Raw genomic sequence first — 23,652 nt, forward strand, 5'->3', positions numbered from 1 at the left:
TTACTTCTCCATCATTAGGGTTCTGGTGAGCACGTATTGTTAATTTGCCATCTCCAACCTCATTTCCCTGTGCTAATGCAATTTTGTTCATTTACTTTTCTGAGAACACAAGGTTCTCCACCATGTATGCCAATGTGTCCTAGACCCAACTCTTAGAAGAGATTATTGTAGTATGTCACCGTCTCCCAGCTGCATTGCATGAATGTTCCTACTATCGTTCTCCCCTCCCTCCCTCACCTAGGGTAACCTAACAGGGGGACCACAAGCCTCGAGTTTTGAATCCATAACCCCCATACTGCCTATCGATACCACCCACAACAACTCATTTCCCTTTCTAGATACTAAATACATTAAAGTATATGTGTACACAAAACACACAATTTAATCTCATCTTCCACACTCACAACCTCACTTTTTCCCCTCAACTTACACCTTGATATCCCTTTCCTCTTCTCAACCTCAGAGTTCAACATTTACAAGTGGTAGAGAAAAAAAAAATTTTAACAAGACCACCAGAGCGGCCAGCACTGTGGCATAGTGGGTAAGGCCACTGCCTGCAGCACCAGCATTCCATATGGGCTCCGGTTTGTATCTTGGCTGCCCTTCTTCCATTCCAGCTCCCTGCTTATGGCCTGGGAAAGTAGTAGAAGATGACCCAAGTGCTTGGGTCCCTGGCACCCACGTGGCACACCCAGAAAAATCTCCTGGCTCCTGGCTTTAGATCAGCCCAGCTCCCCAGTTGCGGCCATTTGGGGAGTGAACCAGCAGATGGAAGACCTTTCTCTCTGTCACTCCCCCTTTCTGTAACTCTACCTCTCAAACCTCTCAAATAAATACATAAATCTTTTAAAAATTTTAAAAAGCTGACATCTTACAGATGAGACTCGTCTTTTTTTTAAAAAAATTAAAACTGGCATCTCAAGGTTTGAAAATTAAAGTTTTGTTTTCCTGAAATAATGCTACTCAAATGACTTACGTATTTTTCTCAATAATTCATTTATCAAAAGGCTCCAAGAGTGCTTTTAAACACTGTTCTCCTGGGCCCTTAAATGATGGCTAATTGATTTTGAATGAGATAATTTTGCAACAACCCTGCTGAATCTGAGAGCTGCAGATTCTCCTTGCATAAATATATACATATAAATAATTAAAAATAAATATGGTGCACTTGATGGAATATTGGGCCAAAAGAAAAAAAAAGAAATGTCAGGAGTTTGGGTTTAAAATACTGAAAAGAATGTCAAACATTTCTGAAATTTTAATGCAAATATAAATGACTAAGCAGAAAACTGAGCAACTTCCAGAGACATGATTTTTAGGTAATTTTTCCCAGACAATAAAAATGCTGTTTTCTTCAAGAAGAAAACCTTTACTGACTGAGAACTACAGAGTGGAAGCAATGATACAATTAAGGTACAAAAACCAACAAGAACACCACCACCACCACCACCACCACCAAGGCAGAAGAACAAACACGGTGACTAGACAAAGACTATGCCCAAAAAGCAGGCTCCGACCATCTAACGGCCACGTGGCTCAGCAACCCTACAGTCTACAAAGATGCGACACGACCAATGCTGTTACACGAAGAAAACAAATACTGATGCCTGAGTAAATCTTCAAAATATCAGAGTACAAAACTTTCTTCTTGGACATGCAGCAGGTTATCCTGCTGATTTAATACCTACTAAAACCCTCTAGGCCATATATGTGATAGGAATGTAAATGTTCTACATGAATGAACAGTTCCTCTTGATCACTGTACCCTCATCCCTGTCCCACTGTGCGTGAACATCTCACTTGCATGCTACCCTCAAGTTTGGTCCATTAGATTAATTCCTTTCTAATCAAAGAAGAAAAATTTTTTGTCTATCTCAAATAAAGCCGTCCTATTCCTGACTGGAAATAATTTTTATTCTTTTATTCTTTTGTCTTTCACTGTCTTAACTATACTTCCTCCCCCAACATTATCCTCCCTTATATCCCAATCATCTTTATCCTGTCCTGACCCACAGTGCCACAGTGCTTGACTGGATTTTCGGTTTTGTTGTTTATCTTGTTTTTGTACTTTGTGTTTTTTGGTTGTTTTTTTTTGGTGAGGGGGCCAAAAAACGATTGTCAATTAAAATTTGTTTGCCATATATCCTATAGCCAATGGTATTCAAAACATATTGTCTTTGTTTTATACATTTTTTTAAAAATCCAAATTGTGGTACAGTGACCCTGAAAAGTTTATAAAGGACAAATATTACCCCCTTTTACAGATGAAAAAACTGAACTGTTTAGAGGCTGAGCAGGCAGGAACACACAATAAGCTGCAGAACCAGCCCACAGGTGCACTCCTCTGGCTTCTGGGCTACATTATGCCCAAGCAAATACAAATCTCGATCAAGATAAACCATGTTTACAGTGTGAGGCCATGGAAGAATGTCAGGCTTTTCCATTAATTGACCATTTCTGCTTGCAAAAGTCAAATCCAGAGCCTAAATCTGTAGGAGCAAACTACAGCTCAAGATTCTCATAACATGTTAGACAGAACTTTATCATCTATACAACCTTCTTGAGAAAGACAGTCTAAGTTCAACTGCAATAAGAAAGACCGCAAAAATTTTCTGGAAAAAAACGGAAATTAAAAATTAGACTGCAATTTATAATAAACCATTACCTTGGACTAGGATTTTACCCCCAATTTGAACTGTATTAGAAAAATAATTTCTAAACAAAATATTTCTGATGTATAAATGTGTATTGTCCAGGAAAAGGGAAAATTATACCCATAATATAATCAATTCTAGGAAGGAAACATTCTCTCTTCAAATACTCAAAAATAATTTAAATACAGGCTCTGCTTAGCTTTTAACACAACATTAGGTGAAATCAGTCTGCAGTTACTGAGTTATATACTCACCCAAGAGTCCCCTTCCCTGACATGGGGGGACTGGGAGGTTTCTGAGTTGGAGGTGTCGTACGCGGCAGCCCACCCATCTTCATGTTCTGGGTACTCACCTAAAAAATGGTTAAGATTACCTTGTATGCTTCAAATGAAATGGCACTTTCGGGAAATAATGTTAAACTATTTAACAAAAGAGGGGAAGGTTTAAATATAGGAAAAAAATCGGAGGCCATGCATTTCATATGCAATTTCTACTCTACTATTATTCTACAGTTGTACTCAAAGGACTCTTCCTAACATGAGATTTTCAAATGGAAGACTATTTGCCATTAGGCCATCACACCAACAGATCACTGGTTAGACTGTTTCATATTACATTTAGTAGGTATTAAATAGGACAACTATAAAAATTTTAGTTTTAATTACCAGTATCTCATTCAGAAAAAAAATCCCTTTAACCAATTCCTCATTTTTTGATAGCTTCCTTTAGATAGCAAGTGTATCAGAAATAAAATGCTTCCCAAGTAAAAATACACACCTATGCATATGACCCATTGTAACTAAACAATATGAAGGTAAACTGCAAAATAGAGAAAATTTTAGTTTTTAAAGTTATGGATCAGCCTTTTAATTTAGATTGCTTTAATGTTCTCTTTTAAGGGAATCACCTACCTGTAAACTGTGAGAAATTCAAGTATGTTCCTAAGCATATGAACCAGAAAGTCAGGGCTTAAATAGCCCATTAAACTGTGAGCAGTAGAGGAGTCACTGGCAACATCCCAGTCCAATGGGAATACAACCCACTCAGGTCCAAATTGAAGATTAGTTCAGGTATGAGAAAAATGTGGCACAGTCCTAAGTCAGAGCTATTCACTATTCTTTCCCCCAACTGAAAATGCAAGCATACAAAATGTAAATCTGGAAATAATGGACACCACCAAAGGAGTATGCCAGCAGTTATATGGAAAGCCCTAGAAGTCTGATTATGTAAAGGAGCAAAAAGATCTCATTTACAAATATAGTTTGAATGCAATTTCAAGTTGTGTGAGTTAGTTCACCATATAGGTTCATATGTGATCCTATTTTAAGCTCCTAATATTTTGGATTGCCATCTTCAAAACACACTTCAAAAAAGGATTTCAACTGTTCTAATATGCTTAACACATTCAAATTATACTTGTAAAATGAGACTGCAAGAATTACATCATTGAAATTAGAATGCACTGATAACTGCAATTTTAAAATATAAATTAAGGAAACATCATAATTGTATACAGAATACAAGAAGTCTTCAAAAAGTTCATGGAAATGCATATTATGATTTAATTCTATTTTTCAATGAACTTTTTGAATTATCCTCATGTTGAGGGTGTCAAAATTAACTTTGAATTAGATGGGATTTTTAGAATTCCTATACTACTATTTATCATTCTGAATAGGCAAGAAATAATTAATTTAAAATTCTTCAAATTAATAGACCAGTGAACAAGTTGTGTGTGATGTTAAAACAATCTTTAATGACAAACAATACCTTCAAAATGTCAGTATTTTAAAGTGAAGCATTTATCTTTAATCCTTTTTGCTGCTGCTTTAAAAAAATACAAAACAAACCGATAATCAAGAGTAAAAATGAACTTGTCCTTGCACTCCCTCTCATTAATAAGCAGAGGGTACACTAATTATATCTTAGAATGAAAATGGCAAAAGCTTTTTTTAAAAAAATCAGTTCACATTTGGGGAAATTTTTAGAAGACATATTACAAATAACCAATACGTTTAAAAATGTAAGTCTTAATTTCTGAAAGCAGAAGATTTTAAAAGTGGTAACCAAAGTCCTTTAAGCTCAACCTTAAATAACATAAAATCCAAAGTTATTTTAAGTGATGAAGGAGAATTGGACCAAACACTAAACTACATCAATTTGCTGGAAATAGGAAGGAAAAGGAGCAGGAATAGAAAAAGAGTAGAAGAGAATTTTATTCTATACATGGAATAGCTAAAATATTTGCAAAGCTTTCCAACTTTGATTTTCTTTAGGCTTTTGGTATGTAAGTTGTTTTTATTTAAGTTGCAGTATCATCTATAAGACTTTGCATGTATCCAAAATATAGTAAAAAAGTATCTATCAATTAAAATCTGGTGGAAATTTCTATAATAAAACTTTTCAAAATATGTAGAAACATCAAATGACTGTATTTGTTTAATTAATGGATGACTATCTTAAATCACTTAAAGAACTCAAGAGTCCCTGTAAAATGTCCAAACAACCTAATTTTATACTTCAATATTATATTACCTTTCTATTAAGCTAAAACAATTCTTTTCAAGTCAGTTTTTCTTTGTGAGAAATTTGTATGCCAAGTAAAACAGTGAATACGCTGCACATAGTATAAATATTGCCATCTAATTTAAGCAAAAGGAAGAACAGGAATAAATAATTAAACTTAATTTCTTCATAATAGGTGGGCTCTATATTTTAACTAGAGTTAAGAAACTGTACTTCAAATCCAAAATATATTTTTACTAAATGCCTCTCCTCCCCTCCCCAGGGAAATCAAAGCTGAGACCAGTAATTAAGAGTATGAGTTAAGGACAGAGATAAAATTTCAAGTAAGTGGGCTGAAAACTCAGAGGAGCCAATAGCCCTAAAACAATCTATACAGAGATGGAGGAACAGATCTGGAGAAACAGGGCGGACGGTGGGGAGAGGAGGGAAAGGAGAGTCACAACAGTTATTTAAAAAAAAAAAAAAAGAAGAAGAAGAAGTAAACAAGAGATATAAAGAAAGACAAACTTCTTGACTATTGAAAACAATTTCTAACAACTGGCTTTTGCCAGAACAGAATTCAAGATTAGAAGTGACAGGCAAAAACAGATGAGTCACCAAAGGGTTGCCGGTATTACCCTTTTTTCTTCCAAGTGTTGTGGCCAATAAATGTTTCAAAGTGAACCTTAAGCTGTACCTAAAAGAAGCTTAGAGAAATTTATCCTATTTCTGTAGGGAATGACAAATATTTGTTATAGAAAATACTCAAGGGAAAATCTTCCATCATTTTTTTAACATGGCATTAAATTATGGGTCTTTAAGATCTTAAGCAAAATTTAAGTGTTACATTCTTAACTTGCTAGTTGTAAAATAAACTCCTAATGTCTACTTATTAATTATTCAAAATATGCTTGGGCAATGCTCCACTTAAATAACAACACTATATTAACAGATCAAAAGTCAGAACTTAAGTTTTTGTTTTCCTTTTTTCAGACAGAGTGCGCACCCATCTGCTGATGTACTTGCCAAATGCCCCCAAGGACTGGGGAGCTGAAACAGGAAGCTACAAATTCAATTCTAGTCTCCCGTGTGGGTGGCAGGGACCCTATTACTTGAACCATCACAGCTGCCTCCCACAGTCTGCATTAGCAGGAAGCTGGTGTGAAGAGCTAGAGTCAGAAATCAAAGCCAGATACTCCAATACGGAACAGAGGGTCCTAACTGGCAGCTGAAATGCCAGGCCAAATGCTAGCCACAGAACTCCACTTTCAATTAACCTGATACACACATTCTAAAAGTACTTAAGCTTAGCTTCATTAGTAACATCTTCACCACTTTCAATAAAAAATCCATTACAAAGACATCACAGGGTCTTAAAACTTTTCATTATATTTATTATTAAAATAAAGAGTAGAAAAAGGGAACTTCTGTTAAAGGTCTATTTCACTTTCGTAAAGTTGGCCTCAGATACATATTAAAACATCTCCAGGAGCAGATATTTAGCCTAGTAGTTAAGATGCCTGATGCCTGTGTCGCACATCAGTGTGCCTGGGTTGGATTCCCAGCTCCAGCTCTTAACTCTACCTTCCTGCCAAAACAGACCCTGGGAGGTATAACTCAAATAACTTGTGATGATGGCTCAAATAACTGTGTTAGAAGATAGTTTAAAAAAAAAAAAAAAAGTGGAGAGAGTGTAAACCCAGTGAAGAGTTAGGGAGAAAACTGCAGAGGAACGTGCAAGTTACAGAGACACTCTGGATCTCCGTGGAGGGTATGGATGTGCACCATGAATACGAACACAACACAGGACCCCAGCAGCCAGGAGCCTCAGCACCAGCTTCAGAGAGTGAGGTGAGACTAGATTGCAGCAGCCCAAGCCCCTTGCTTTAAAGCTGCCTGGCTTGAATCTGGCTTGGAGCACTGTCGGGGAGAGTATACATGCCAACCTAAAGGGGAAAATGGGGGGGGGAGGTGTTTCTCTCTCCCTAGCCACCTGCCATCAGCATCCTATAACTAGCCAAGAGATCCATTTTGGACATACATAACAACTGTGCCAGTTTGTGTCTGTGCACCCAGCAACCAGCCGAGAGGAGACACTTGAGTCTGGCTGGGGGACGTGACAGGGAGGTAAGCACTTGTGATTTCGGGAGCCTTGTGCTCCGGGAACAATGAAAACACTGTGGCTGTGTGGGAGGGGACAGGGTGGGGCTGGGTCTCTGGGCAGTCACGGGCGGCTACACACCTGGGGCTCTGATTCCTTGGTGATGGTCGTTGCTGCAAGATACATGTGCACACTGTGGACTGCATGGATCCTTTGTGTGGTTCTTGTGGCACCAAAGATGAATACTGCACCCACCGGGGCTAGCCTGGGCATTGGTCTCCTTGGAGGAGAGGGGGTGAACATGAGACTATGCCAAAAGAGCTGATCAAACCTCACCTCTGATTGAAAAAAAAAAAAGAGAGAGAGATTTATCATGCCCAACCTGGGTGTCACCAAGGACACTCCTCTCACACTGCAGCACTAAACAGAGGTCCCTGACCACACCCACCACATATCTCTGGGTATGCACTGTAGAGCAGACACTCCAGTAAGCTATAGAGGCATAGTTCAAATACAAAGCCATGAGGGGAGGGGGCAAAAAAATTTATCTCCAAAAATGCCTAAAAATAAATGCAGAAATTCAAGAAACAAGAATAAGAAAGACAACATGATGACCCCAAAGGAACACAACAACACTTCAATACTAGAATGTGAAGATGAAGAAATTGAAGAAATGCCAGAAACAGAATTCAAAAAACTGTTCATAGGATTACACAGAAGTACTCAGAACCAAATTCAGGAATTAAAGAAATCCAAACATGACATGAATGAAAATTTTTCCCATGAAATTGAGATTTTAAAGAGAAATTAAAATGAAATATTAGAAATGAAGAATTCATCAAATCAAATAAAAAACATGGTAGAAAGTATTAACAGACTTGGTGAGGCAGAAGAAACAATATGCAAATTAGAAGACAAATCTCTGGAAATTTTACAAAAAAACACAATTGGAAAACTAATAAACAGTACTGGAGATTAATGAAATACTATCAATTGACCCAACATATGGGTCTTAGAGGAGTTCCTGAAGACATAGAAAGAGAGAATGCATTAGAAGACCTCTGTAGTGAAATAATTACAGAAAACTTCCCCAATTTAGAGAAAGAAAGGGACATCCAAGTACAGGAAGCACATAGAACTCCTAATAGACACGACCAGAAAAGATCTTCACCATGACATACTATAGCCAATTCTCCACAGTAAAACATAAAGAAAAGATTCTAAAATGTACATGAGAGAAACAACAGATTACTCTACAGGATCTTCAATTAGACTCACAGCTGACTTCTCATCAGAAACTCTATAAACTAGAAGAATGGCAAGATATATTCCAAGAGAAAAAAATTTTAACCCAGAATACTGTACAGTACAAAGCTCTTATTTATGAATGAAGGTGAAATAAAGACTTTACATAACCAACAGAAATTGAAAGACTCTGTCACCACTCATTCAGCCTTAAAAAAGATGCTTAAGGATGTGCTACACACAGAAACATAGAAACATGGACACCACTATGAAAGAAGGTAAAGGCAGAAAATCTCTCAGTAAAAGTACAAAGGAAATACAAAGTAAACAATAGGAATATTTAGGGAAAAGTGGCAGGGCCAAGTCATTAGTTACCTTGAATGTAAATGGCCTCAACTCTCCAGTTAAAAGATACAGACTGGCTGAATGGATTAAAAAAACAAAACCCATCTATTTGCTATATACAATAAATACATCTCACCAACAAAGATACACAGACTGAAAGTCGATGATGGAAAAATATATTCCATACTAACAGAAACCAAAAAAGAGCAAGTATAGCCATCCTAATATCAGACAAAATAGACTTTAACACAAAAACTGTTAGAGACAGGGGTACCATGTAACATTTAAAGGATCAATTCAACAGGAAGATGTGACTATAATAAATGTATATGCAACCAATTACAGGGCACCTGGCTATTTAAGAGAAATGTTAATGGATCTAAAGGGAGACACAGACTCCAATACAATAGTAATGGGGACTTCAATACCTCACTTTCAGAAATAGACAGATCAACCAGACAGAAAAATCAGCAAGGAAACAGAGTTAATTGAAACTATAGCTCAAATGGACCTAACAGATACCTACAGAACTTTCCATCCTACAGTCACAGAATACACATTCTTCTCACCAATGCATAGAGCTTTCTCTAGGATTGACCACATGCTAGGCCATAAAGCAAGTCTCAACAAATCCAAAAAATCTAAATCATACCATGCATCTTACTGGACCACAGTGGAATGAAGCTGGAAATCAACAACTCAAAAATCTCTAGAACTTATGAAAACACATGGAGACTCAACAACATGCTCCTGAAAAAACAGTGGGTCATTGAAGAAATCAAAAGAGAAATCAAAAAATTTCTGGAAACAGATGAAGGCATAACAACATATCATAACTTATGGGACACAGCAAAAGCAGTGCTAAGAGGAAAGTTTACAGCAATTGGTACCTACATCAAGAAACTGGAAAGGCACCAAAAAATGAGCTATCAATACATCTCAAGGACCTAGATAAACAACAGCAAACCAAATCAAAAATTAGGAGAAAAGAAATAATTAAATTCGAGAACAAACAAAACTGAAACCAAAAAAGCAATACAAAAGATCAGCAAACAAGGAATGGGTATTTTGAAAAAATAAACAAAATTGACAAATCATTCGACCACTCCAAACAAAAAAGACCCAAATCAAAAAAATCAGAGGTGAAAACAGAAATACAACAACAGATACCACAAAGTAAAAAGAATCATCAGAAATTACTACAAAAAAAACTTTACACCAGCAAGTCAGGAAACCTACAAGAAATAGAAATCTACTTAAATTGAGCCATGAAGACACAGAAAACCTAAACAGACCAATAACCAAGACAGAAATCGAATCAGTAATAAAGACTCTCTAAAGAAACTCCCAGGACCAGATGGTTTCACTGTTGAATTCTACCAGACATTTAAAGAACTAGCTCACTCCAATTCTTTTCAAGTTATTCAAAACAATTGAAAGGGAAGATATCTTCCTAAACTCCTTCTATGAAGCCAGAAACACCTGAATTCCTAAACCTAAAAAAGGATACAACAGAGAAAGAGAACTATAGATGAATTTCCCTGATGAACGTAGATGCAAAAAGCCTCAACAAGGCCGGCGCTGCGGCTCAATAGGCTAATCCTCCGCCTGCGGCACCGGCACACCGGGTTCTAGTCCCAGTTGGGGTGCCGGATTCTGTCCCAGTCCAGTCCAGCTCTCTGCTGTGGTCCAGGAGTGCAGTGGGGGATGGCCCTGCACCCTCATGGGAGACCAGGAGAAGCACCTGGCTCCTGGCTTCGGATCAGCGTGGTGCGCCAGCCGCAGCATGCTGGTTGCAGCATGCTGGCCACAGCGGCCATTGCAGGGTGAATCAACGGAAAAAGGAAGACCTTTCTATCTGTCTCTCTCTCTCACTGTCCACTCTGCCTGTCAAAAAAAAAAAAAAAAAAAAAAGCCTCAACAAAATACTAGCCAATCAAACCTAAAAACACATTAGAAAGATCATTCACCCAGACCAAGAGGGATTCAGTCCTGGTATACAGGGATGGTTCAACATTCACAAATCAATGTGATATATCACATTAAGAAACAGAAGAACAAAAACCGTATGATTATCTCAACAGATGCAGAAAAAGCATTTGATAAAATACAATATCCTATCATGATGAAAACTTTAAACAAATTGAGTATAGAAGGAATATGCCTCAAAATAATCAAGGCAATTTATGACAAACCCACAGCCAAAATCCTATTGAATGGATAAACATTGGAGGCATTCCCAGTAAGATCCAGAACCAGACAAGGATGCCCATGCTTACCATTGCTATTCAGTATAGTCCTAGACATTTTAGCCAGTGCCATTAGGCAAGAAAACAAAATCAAAGGGATACGAATTGGGAAGGAAGAAGTTAAACTATCCCTATTTGCAGATAACATGATTCTATATATAGGGGATCAAAAGACTCCAGACAATTGGAACTCAAAAGAGTTTGGTGAAGTGGCAGGATATAAAATTAATAAACAAAAAACAGCCTTTGTATACACAAACAATGCATGGCTGAGAAAGAACTAAAATCAATCCCATTCACAACAGCTACAAAAAAAAATTTCAAAACCTTATAACAAATTTAAACAAGGACACCAAAGATCTCTACAATGAGAATTACAAAGCATTAATGATAGAAATAGAAGACATAGAAAAAATAGAAAAATCTTCCATTTTTATGGATTGGACAGATCAACAGCATGAAAATGTGCATATTACCAAAAGTAATTTATAGATTCAATGTGATACCAATCAAAATACTAAGGACACTCTTCTCAGATATAGAAAAAAATAATGCTGAAATTCATATGGAAACACAGGGGACCCAGAATAGCTAAAGCAATCTTACACAACAAAAACAATTGCAGAGGCCATCACAATACCAGATTTCAAGACATACTTCAGAGCAGTTATAATCAAAACGGCCTGTACTGGCATAAAACAGATTGATAGACCAATGGAACAGAATATAAACTCTAGAAATCAATCCACGCATCTACAATCAACTTATCTTTGACAGAGGAGCTAAAAATCAATTTCTGGAGCAAGGACAATCTCTTCAACAAATGGTGCTAGGAAAACTGGACATCACATGTAGAAATATGAAGCAAGACCCTTATCTTACAGCTTTCCACAGAAATCCACTCAAAGTGAATCAAAGACCTAAATCTATGACTCAATACCATCAAATTATTAGAGAACTTTGGGGAAACCTTGCCAGACACTGGCATAAGCAAAGATTTCTTGGAAAAGTCCCCAGAGGCACAGGCAATCAAAGCCAAAATTGACAAATGGGATTACATCAAATCAAGAAGCTTCTGTACTGGAATGGAAACACTCAGAAAAGTGAAAAGGCAACCAACAGAATGGGAGTAATTATTTGAATACTGTGCAACCGATAAAGGATTAATATCCAGAATATACAAAGAGATCAAGAAACTCAACAAAAACAAAATAAACAATCTGGTTAATAAATGGGCAAAGGACTTAAACAGGAATTTTTCAAAAGAGGAAACCCAAATGGCCAACAGATACATGAAAAAATGCTCAGGATCACTAGCCGTCAGGGAAATGCATGTCAAAACTACAATGAGGTTTCATCTCACCTCAGTTATGAATGGCTTTCTTAGAGAAATCAACAAACATCAAATGCTGGCAAGGATGTGGGGGAAAAAGATACCTTAATCCACTGTTGGTGGGAATGTAAACTGGTGCAGCCACTGTGGAACAGTATGGAGATACCTTAGAAATCTGAGTATAGACCTACCATAATGACCCAGCCATCCTACGCCAGGGAATTTACCCAAGGGAAATGAAATCAGCATTTGAAATAATTATCTGTACCCCCATGTTCATTGCAGCTCAATTCACAATAGATGAGACATGGAATCAACCCAAACCTCTGTCAACTTTAGACTGGATAAAGGAATTATGGGATATGTACACCATGGGATAGTACACAGAAGTTGAGAAAAAAAATGAAATCCTGTCATCTGCAACAAAATGGATGCAACTGGAAAACACAGTTGGTGAAATAAGCCAGTCTCAAAAGGACAAATACCATAACTAATAGAGCACCTAAAAGGTAATCTATAGAAGCACTCTGAGATGCAATGACTTTGAATAGCCCTTGTTTCAATGGTTGAGGAACAGTTTTTTTTTATACTATGTTGAACTCTTTACTTAGTATAAGGCTAATCTGATGTGTATAAAATTATTAAAAACATGTCTTAATAAAAGGTAAGAATGGGAATAGGAGAGGGAGGAATAAAAAGAGTTGGACTGTGGGTGGGAAAAATCACTATGTTCCTAAATTTGTATTTATGAAATACATGAAATTTGTATATCTTAAATAAAAAGTTAAAAGGGGGAAAAATAGATGGAAGAAAGCTGGACTATATCCCAGCATCTTGCTCTGGCCTTAGCCCAGTCTCAGCTACTGTGGGAATTTGGGGAGTGACAGTAGACAGGAGCTGTGTCTATGTCTGTCTGTCTTTAAGTTCACTTAATTATAAATAAATAATTCAACTTTTAGTCAAGGAAGTCGCTTGTGAGTCAAATCTCATGTGTCTGGTCCCAAAGTATGATGGTTTTATTGGAGTCTGACTGAAAAGCATTAAGTCTGACATCAATAGGAAGAAAGAGAGATCTCATAAACAACTAAGAGAAGGAAAAGGGAAAAAAGGTCTAGATTTTAAATAAATTTTAAAGTTCTGCTTAAACAGCCACCCTAATTAAAATGAGGATAAAGAATCTGTAATCCTATCAACCACCAGTAGATTTTCAGGGCACTTGATAAAACCCGTAAGTCTCCAAAAAGCTCAGCTGGAAAACCACTGGGCCGGTTTGTGTTTGTTGTCCCTTCCAACCAGAACATATTCGATTATTCCATTAATCATCCTTCCAAAAACACTAATTTAACATTTATCAGAAGCATTATTACAAGAGTAATAATCTGCTAATTACTGAATTTTTCCCCATTTTTACTTTCTTCTGCTTTGGGTTCACTCAAAATTATAAACTATATGCTACAGGTTTATAGGAAAGACCGACATATTCACAACATTCCAGTTCCCAAGCTGAACTAGAGTGCTCTCCTTTCCTTGCCAACTGTACCCTGACACATGGCAACACTTGCATAATACTTCTCGTACTTAGAAGTGGACCAGGGCCCATGCTGTGGTGTAGGAAGCTAAGCTGCTGCCTGCAGCACCAGCATCCCACCTGGGTGTCAATTCAAGTCCCACCTGCTCTGCTTCCAATCCAGCTCCATGCTGACGGCCTAGGAACAGCAAAAGAAGATGGCCCAAGTCCCTGGATCTCTCCCACTCACGTGGGAGACCTGAAGTAGCTCCTGGCTTTGGCCTGGCCAGGCCCCAACCATTGCAGCCATTTGGGCAGTGAATCAGCAGATGGAAGATCTGTCTCTCTCAGTAACTCTTTCAAATAAATAAGTAAATTATTAAAACAAACAAAAAAAAAAGTGGCACCTTGTGGTGCAGAGAAAACATGTTAAGGGATCTTACCTAAGTGTGATTCCTTATTAGACCTTTCCATCAGCTCCTCAGTTTGGCCCATCTCCTACATGGGCACAGCCTCTAAACCCAGGAAGGTCAAGAAGGAAGCATAGGGGCCGGCACTGTGGCGCAGTGGGTTAAAGCCCTGGCTTGAAGCGCTGGCATCCCATATGGGTGCCGGTTCTAGTCCTGGCTGCTCCTCTTCCAATCTAGCTCTCTGCTATCGCCCGGGAAAGCAGTAGAGGATGGCCCAAGTCCTTGGCCCCTGCACCCATGTGGGAGACCAGGAAAAAGTTCCTGGCTCCTGGCTTCAGATCGGCGCAGCTCCGACCATTGCGGCCATATGGGGAGTGAATCATTGGATGGAAGACGTCTCTCTGTAACTCTTTCAAATAAATAAAATAAATCTTAAAAAAAAAAAAAAAAAAGGAGTCATAGCGAGGTCTGGATGAAATCAACATAGAATAGTAGCTTGGGCAACTACTTCAATCACTTTGGAGATTAACATGGCAATTGCCGAAATTTGAACACAGACTTCAGAGGAAAAGGGAAGAGCTTGTTTCCAAGTCTAGATCACTGTAACCCTATTTTAAGCAAAAGAATTTCCCCAAAATTCTACATACCTTACCACAACTGAGAGTTTGGAGCCAACAAATAACACAAGTAGTACACTGGCCTGATCTCTGGTCAAATCTATCATGCATGAACAGGTGAAATTTCTGTGGCCATGGTGAGTATGATTTAGTGATTCAGAACTCAGTCATCTTGACACCATGTTATCATTTCTACACTGAAGATAGGGCAAACAACAGGGTTTCAGACAGAAATAACATATTTGAAATGAAATTATAAAATACAGCTAAGGAAAAAAGAACAGGGCAGGCATTAGGCACAGTAGTTAAAATGTTGTTTAGGATGATTGCATCACAAATCAGATTGGGTTCGAGTTTCCTCTCTCCTTCCAATTCCAGCTGCCTGCTAACGTGCACCCTAGGAAGGAGCAGTGTTGATTCAATTACCTGGTTTCCTGCCATGCATATGCAAGACCCAGACTGAGTTCCCAGCTCCTGGCTTCAGCTGGCCCTATCCCGGCTATTTTAAGTATTTAGGGAGTAAACCAGCAGATGGAAGACAAATCTATCATCTATCTATCTAATCTACTTTCAAGACGATTTTAAGATTTTATTTATTTGAAAGACAGAATTACAGAAAAGAGGAAGAGACACAAAGAAGTCTTCCATCTGCTGGTTCACTCCCCAAATGGCTGCCAAGGGCTGGAGCCAGGAGCTTCTTCCAGGTCTCTCACATGGGTGCTGGGGCCTAAGAACTTGGGCCATCCTCCACTGCTTTCCCAGGCTCATTAACAGGTAGCAGGATGAGAAGTGGAACAGCCAGGACTTGAACTGGCGCCCATATGGGATTCTGGCACTGCAGGCCAGAGCTTTAACCTGCTATACCACAGCACCAGCCCCTCAAAAAATTTTTTAATAAGTTAATAAATTTTTAATTTTCAATTTTTTTAAAAAATACTAGTCCAATGCAAACTAGTCAAACATCTCAAAATAAAAAAAAAAGAACAAAAGAAAAACATGCTAAATTTGGTGACAGTAATTTTAATAATCTATTTGAGGGACAGGCAGTTGGCACAGCACTAAAGCTGCCATTTAGGACTCCCACATTCTATTATCATGGGTTCATGTCCCACCTCAACTTCCACTTCCAGCTTCCTGCTAATGTGTACCCCAGGAAAGAACAGTGTCGCCTCATGTATTTGGGTCCCTGTTCCCAGTTGAGGGAGATCTAGACTGAGGTCCTGGCTCCCGGCTTTGGCCCGGCCCAGCCCCGCTATTGCAGGCATTTGGGAAGTGAACCAGAGGATGGTCCTTCTCTGCCTTCAAAATAAAAATTTTAAGTTTAAAGAAATACATAGCTGAGTTTCTTCTACCATTCATCCTCCAAAGTACAGTTACAGGAACAAATTCATCCGTAATTTTTAATTTTGTTAAACACTATCAAACTTTTGCTGTTTCACATATATTAAACTTACCCTTAAAAACTCTTAAAAAGAAATTTATACTGAAAATATTTTATATAGATATTTTTAAAAAACTAATTTTTTGTCAAAATACATGATACTGCAACTTTCAAAGAGCAAACTGAATGCTTTCAGCTTCTCAATTTCTTAAGAATCAAAAGAAAATGAAATATTGTCCATAAGGTATATAATAAAGCATACCATTTATAGAATAAAAAGGTTATTACACAGGGGGAGGATTTAGTGAGGCACATTATCCAGACCTCCATTCCAAAACAAAATTTCTCTAGTTACAAAAATCCAGCTATTTTATTCCAATACAACATTTTACGATAGGATAGATTACATTTCTGCTTCACAAAATGTAACACCATTGCAAAATGACCATTCACTCAACAAATATTTACAAAGTATTTAATGCATGTCAGACACTGTTTTAGGCACAAAGGATAGAGTAGTGAACAAAACAGACAAAAACATCTGCCTTCAAGGTACATGAAGACACATCGCAAACTTGGAAGACAAAAAAAGTACAGTAAAGAAGAGGAATTACTTGTTGGTTTTAGGCCAAGTGCCAAATATCTCATGACTCCCCATATGTAATATTCCACATAAGAACAAAGAATGGAAATCCAGCCCTGGAATCTCTTACCTTAAATCTAAGCAACCACTTAATGCATAAATGGAGCAAATAAAAGAGGTAAGGAAAAAAAGCATTGAAAGGTTAGTTGGAACTTCAGGATGTGAAGAGAAAGGAAAAAAAACGAAAAAACAAGTTAAGCATTCAGCATTAACAAAATAATGTTTCAGTAGATCATAGAAAGAGTGGTTAAAGCAGAATGTGTCATGAACAGGAGTTTCCTGGATGAAATTATTTAAGATACTCTTTTATTCAAAAGCTTAGTTTTACTAAAGACTTCTTCACATTAGTGACTCCAAACAATGAAAGGACTACGGAGTCCTAAAAGAGTAACATTGACTGTGAGGATCAAACAAAGAGGGAGGAGAATCATCTTCTTACTGTAGAAGCAGGCAAGCACAACTGTGATGTCTGTACCACAAAACTGTCTCTTGGCATTAGATTCTGGCAGTACCCTAACACTCTATTAGCAGTTGTTAGCCTTGAATAAATTTTCCCAAGTTAGAATAAATCCCAGCCATTAATTAACCATCCAATTAAACATCCTTTTTCAACATGCTCTAGTTAGGATAATAATCTGAATGCATTTAGGTATCAATTATAAAATTAAATACAAAATTCCAGATAATAATGGCTATATCTAAACTCTGAGGGAGAAAAAGATTTTAAAAATGAATTTATATTATATGTTTTTTCAGTCAGATATAAATTAAATTTAGATTTATTTTATTTCCAGCCATTATGGTGTAGGTGTTTTATTTAACTACACTTATATTAGAAAAAAACAACTGTTTGAACTGTAAAGTTTCATGACAGGCATTTACATGTATTTATTCAAAGTCACATTTGATAAGTCACTGTCCTTCAAATCAGCAGATGTAAACTTCGAACAACCTAATATTTATCCGAAGATCTGAATAGTTTAAATATAAATACCAATTAAAATGAAATTCGCGTTTCTCAGTACTAATTATAATACATACACCAGACACTCAAATACATCTTAAAACACAGCCAAAATGTATAATGTCCACATACTCAAAAGTGCTGGGTAGCTATACTACTCTCATACAAAATACTGATAAAATAATTTTATAAAAATTCAAAGTACATATTTATTAATATATCTTTTTTCTGAAAACTAATGCCAAGTCTGCTGATAAACTGAAATGAGATAATCACTTTATTAACAGGTTGAGTAATTTTTAATCAATCAATAATCATTAGAAGATTATACCACATAAACTCAATATATATTTGGCAATATAATGAAGCAGATGCAATTCAAAGGTGACTGTTTAAAACTTGAGAGTACAGCACTAAGAAAAAAAAAAGGAAAGATAAAAGAGTTATAACAGCAAGCAATCTTCACAACCACAACTGAGTGAAGACTTGGTTCTCTAGGAAAGGAGAGATAAAAGCTTAAAAAGAGTTAGTTCCAGTATGGGCTACTATTTTAAAAAGCTTGACAAAAATCATACCTACCTTTACTCCATGTCCAATGTCATCTAGAATTGTATAGTCAATAGGTTTTCTAATATAACGAACTGGCCGTTCAAGGTTGGCTGGAGCAATAATCTTATGTGTCCTTGAAGTGTTTTTATTGGTAGTCAAAATTCCAATTTCTCTTCTTGCAACTTTCTCTTTATGAATATCAACTGTCTGTAAAATACAAAAAAACACAACCAGAAAATGTATAGGGCTGATAACTAGAAAAACTCATAAATATCCCCAATTTAACATTGCTTGCTTCTATTCTCAACTATGCAAGTTAAATTTTCTCTTTTCTTAACTACTGACTTTATCCATTTTTTGGCTAATGCGAGGGTTGGAAAACCACAGACCACAGGCCAAATCTGACCACCAACTGATTTTTAATATCCCACAAGCTAAAAGTAGTGTTTGTGTTTTTTTAATGTTTGATGGAAAAAAAATATATCAAAAGAAAAATAATGTGGTGACGTGAAAATTACATGAAAATCCAATTTCAGGGTCAGGCATTTGGCACAGCAGCTAAGACACTGCTTGGGACACATGCATCCTAGACTGCAGTGCCTGCTTTCGAGTCCTGTCTCCCAAGTTCAGCTTTCTACTAGCAGACACTCTGGGGGCCAGATGATGGCTCAGGCGCTTCAGGCCCTGCCACCTACACAGCATATCCCAGTGGAGTCTGGGGTCACTGGCTTTGGCCTAGCACAGCCCTGGCTGTTGAGCATATTTGGAAAATGAACTAGTGGATGGAAAGTCTAACTTTGTTTCTCAAGTAAGAGAAAACAGAATAATTTTAAATGATTGTTTTAAGAAGGAATCTCAAAATTCAGTTTCCCTAAGTAAATATTGGAATAGTCACGCTGACGTAAATAACTTGCTTACTCCCCCATGGCTGGCTACAAGATCAGACAGGAGCAGTCCCAACAAAGACTTTATGAACCACAAAGCCTTAGCATTCATTAGCTTGTCCCTTTATAGGAAAAAACTGCCAACTTCCAGGTTAAAGCATGTAATCCTTCCTCTACATTAAACTGGGGGAGAAGGGAGGGTAACCATATGGCACAGCTATTTTTGGGCCCCACAACTATTTCGGAGTGCCAGTTCGAGTCCCTACTCTTCCACTTCTCAACCAACTTCCTGCTGGTGCATTTTGGCGGGCAGCAAATGGTAGTTCCAGTGCTTGGGCCCCTACCACCCAGTCCGAAGACCTGGATGAAGTTCCAGACTCATGGCTCTTGCAAGTACTTGGGGAGTGAATCAGTAAATGAAAGATTCATTCATTTTCTCTTTCTCTCTCTCTCTCTCTTTCTGCCTTTCAAGCAAATAAAAATAAATATATTTTAAAAAATTTAACAGAATATGATTATGAGGACCCCAATAACTAATCTGGTTACATTTTAAAAATAATTAGTATAAATTTCAGTTACTATTTAAATTTTTTTATGTAAGAAATGGGAGAGCTAAAAATTAAATACAGCATCAAAAATGAGTTATTAGTGACAAAATATTACTAAACAAATATTTCATTAATTTCTATTTATTAAATGCTCACATAGCACATAATTTACAATAGAATGACACTGTGTTTTTACTCACAGTCTTCAAAACACAGTGAAGTTCTCCACATATGCAGGTAATTAACACACTAAAAAACATTTTTTAAAACTGAAATTTGCAATTTAGTGGCATGTAAACATTCATTATTTCAAGTGAAATAAGACAGAAACATCACATTGAATGTACCACAGTAAGGTAAGTACATTTCCAAAAGCATGTTTGTCACAGAAGTCCTTCACAAAGTGTGAAAGATAACAGAATTAAAAAGATATGGGGCTGGTGTTGTGGCTGAAGGAGTTAAGCTGCTGCCAATGACCTTGGTTTATCCATACTGGCATCAGTTCAAGTCCCAGCTGCTCCATTTCCAATCCAGCTCCCTGCTAATGTGCCTGGGGAAGCAGCAGCGGATGGCCCGAGCACGTGGGCCCTGCCACCTGTGTGGGAGACCCAGCTAGAATTTCTGGCTCCTGGCTTTGGCCTGGCGCAGTCCCAGCCACTGCAGCCACTGGGAAGTGAACCAGCCAATGGAAGACCTCTCTCTCTCTCTCTCTCTCTGCCTCTTCCTCTCTCTCTGTAACTCTGCCTTTCAAGTAAGAAAACCTTAAAAAAAAAAAAGAATTAAAAGACATTAATTTTGGTGCAATAACCGTGCCTTTCAAATAAATAAATAATTTTTCAAAAGAATTAAAATGTTTATTTTGGTACAAAAAATGTAAAATCCATGCATAAATGGGTTAAAATGAAAAATTATGAAAAAACTATGGACTTTAAAAATTTTTTGCATTACAATAGACTTATCTTTTAATTCTACTTTCCATGAACTTTTTGAAGAATTTTTTTGTGTCTACACCTATGAATTATTTACTACGTACAAATGGAAAATACTTTTCTCCCATGGATTGCAGTCAAAGAGTTTGAAAAACACTTCATTAAAATTCTTCCCATCTTTTACCAACATTCCTGGTGCAAGCAGCAACAGACGTTTTTGTTTTTGTGTTTAGCTAATTCCTCAGTCTTCTATTTTCCTTTCTCAGAAAAGTAGATAGTAACATTGAAAAGAAACGGTAAGCATCATGTCATTTAGTAAATACCACTTTAATAAATACAGAAATTGATCATTTGTCCTTCTCATCTACCCAAAGTAAACTCAAATCCAATTTAAAATCTCTTAATTCTCTACAACCAAGAGATTTTAAAATCAATAGAATCTACGATCCAGAATAAATCTCTAAATGAAGCATCTAATTAAAAACTGACCAAAGTAGTAACCTTATCTTTTAAGTGTTTTTTTTTTAAGAAAAATCTGTGCTTTTCCTGTGCTTAATAGGTAAATTATGAGATTATCTTTCCTTTCCAACTGTTTATAGGAGCTGTAACAGAAAAAAGAGGTTTGCATATTAGTGATACTAAAATTTACTTCAATTTTAAATTCATGAAAATGAAAATTAATCATATTACCCCATATTTTTACCAGCTGCATTTAAACTAAAAAAGGGCCATAAAAATGATAACTTTGGGCCACCGCCGAGGCTCACTAGGCTAATCCTCCGCCTGCGGTGCCGGCACACCGGGTTCTAGTCCCACTTGGGGCGCTGGATTCTGTCCCGGTTGCCCCTCTTCCAGGCCAGCTCTTTGCTGTGGCCCGGGAGTGCAGTGGAGGATGGCCCAAGTGCTTGGGCCCTGCACCCCATGGGAGACCAGGAGAAGCACCTGGCTCCTGGCTTCGGATCAGCGCGGTGCGCCGGCCATGGCGACCATTGGAGGGTGAACCAACGGCAAAAGGAAGACCTTTCTCTCTGTCTTTCTCTCTCTCACTGTCCACTCTGTCAAAAAAAAAAAAAAAAAAAAAGATAACTTTGTTTTAGATAACTGGTCTTTGTCAGATCAATAAAAAAACTGAGAACATAATCTTTTTGTAAAAGTTTTTACTGCCCTCAGTTTTCAGAAATGTCTTTAACTTATTCAGAAATGAATCCGTAAGAATGAAAGCCTGACCAACCACAACAGAATTCCAAGTTTAGAGCAAACTGGGATTTCAGTGGACATTTTGGGCCCAACAGTTTTTTGGTGTCAGGGGTTGTATTGAGCACTGTAGGACACACAGAAGCATCCAGAGAAATTGTACCTGTGTCATTCTCCCATTGTAAGTTGTGACAACCAGAAATGTCTGAAACCACCAATACCCTTGAGAGAAAACTGTCCTAGTTGCGAACCAATAATCTAAAGAAAAGACTAATTAGCCTGTCCTGAGCATTAACTATAGGCATTTGGACTTATTATCCTTTTTAAACATCCACACCAACACAAGTAATATATGGTAAAATGCTTGCCATCCCACTATCATGCTGCAAAAGTTCCCATGGATAGAATCAAATATACGTTTTGAAAATGGGTAGGTTGAGGCTGGCAGCATGGCATAGCAGGTTAAACCGAATGCCTGCAATGCTAGCATCTTGTACAGGGGCCAGTTTGAATACTGTCTGCTCCACTTCCAATCCAACTCTGTTAACGTACATGGGAAAGTAACAGAAGAGAGCCCAAGTGCCTGGGTCCCTGCATTCACGTGGGAGACACAGAAGAAGCTCCTAGCTTTGGACTGGCCCAGCTCCGGTCACTATGGCTATCTAGGGAGTGAACCAGTGGATGGAAGATCTCTCTCTTTCTCCCTAACTCTGCCTTTCAAATAAATAAATAAATCATTGGGGAAAATAAAAACAAAAATGACTAAGTTCTATGTCAAGTTTGAATAACCACCTAACAGACAGCTTTAAATCTATTCCACAAATAGAATGAGAACATTTGGTCCAGAAGATTCTGAGGTTTTCAGCAATCACCTACTTCAATTTTTGTACAGCTTCCTCTTGCAGAGAATATAAATAAACATATTTAAATTAAACAGAATAAAGTAATGAGAAACTCCAGGCACCTATCACTCAGCTTCAACACTCACTATAATCAGTTTCAAAAGAAATTCTGTAAAGCTCCTATTTTAAAGTAAAAAACATAGCTATGTTTTCCTTAAATCAAATTCACAGCTTCCAATAATCATTACCGCCTTCCATCTTAATATTCTTTGACATTGCAGTGCTAAAATAGATTGTTAAGTTTCAAAAGTACAAGTTCAACACTGATATTTAGGAAGAATTTTTTAAGGTACTTCAAATTTATCCTAGATTTCTAAAGTTAATAGTTATCATGACAATAAACTTGCTCTTATTTAAAAGAGGCCTAAACAGCACTCACCTGTGGCAAGTAAAAAATGTGTTCAGCTAGCAAAGACAACCAAAACCAATGCAGGTATACTGCTGTTAATACTACTACTGTGTTTGCTATAGATCCTGTTAACCAAAAACACACCACAAAATATCACTGCAGCTGTGTAGGATTTAAACATCTGTTTTCCCGTGGTTCCTTATTGGTTTCCCCATCCTTTTCACTGCTATTGCCAAGCTGGTCTCGCATGCTGCAGGCCCCCCGACATGACACTTCAGCCAAACAGTGCCAGACCCAGGTTCCCTACAGGACACCTCTTATTTCCTTGGGGTAATCACACTAC

General features: G+C 37.4%; 2 protein-coding genes and 1 long non-coding RNA gene across 45 annotated transcripts in view; 2 read left to right on the forward strand and 1 right to left on the reverse strand.

The window, feature by feature from the left end:
• Positions 1-6,191, forward strand: part of RAPH1 (Ras association (RalGDS/AF-6) and pleckstrin homology domains 1) — a 159,865-nt gene extending 153,674 nt beyond the window's left edge. Inside the window, exon 16 of the mRNA XM_070070347.1 lies at positions 6,153-6,191. Coding sequence (XP_069926448.1) covers positions 6,153-6,176 — 24 coding nt within the window. The 3' untranslated portion in view covers positions 6,177-6,191. The remainder of the gene's footprint in view (positions 1-6,152) is intronic.
• ABI2 (abl interactor 2) overlaps positions 1-23,652 on the reverse strand; it is a 109,326-nt gene that overhangs the window by 33,447 nt on the left and 52,227 nt on the right. For 24 of the 43 annotated variants that reach the window (XM_051848284.2, XM_051848282.2, XM_051848276.2 and 21 more), the window contains 2 exons: positions 18,534-18,710; positions 2,909-3,006 (listed from right to left, as the gene is read on the reverse strand). In XM_051848284.2, coding sequence (XP_051704244.1) covers positions 2,909-3,006; positions 18,534-18,710 — 275 coding nt within the window. Of the gene's footprint in view, positions 1-2,908; positions 3,007-17,060; positions 17,079-18,533; positions 18,711-23,652 lie in introns of all 43 variants that reach the window. The other 19 variants (XM_051848265.2, XM_008259005.4, XM_008259010.4 and 16 more) reach the window with 1 other exon arrangement.
• LOC138848942 (uncharacterized) lies at positions 6,298-13,395 on the forward strand. Its single transcript, XR_011387155.1, has 2 exons — positions 6,298-7,010; positions 12,718-13,395. It is a non-coding gene; the product is annotated as an uncharacterized lncRNA (long non-coding RNA).

The sequence above is a fragment of the Oryctolagus cuniculus genome, chromosome 3 (assembly GCF_964237555.1).
Source record: "Oryctolagus cuniculus chromosome 3, mOryCun1.1, whole genome shotgun sequence".
In the NCBI taxonomy this organism is placed as follows: domain Eukaryota; kingdom Metazoa; phylum Chordata; class Mammalia; order Lagomorpha; family Leporidae; genus Oryctolagus; species Oryctolagus cuniculus.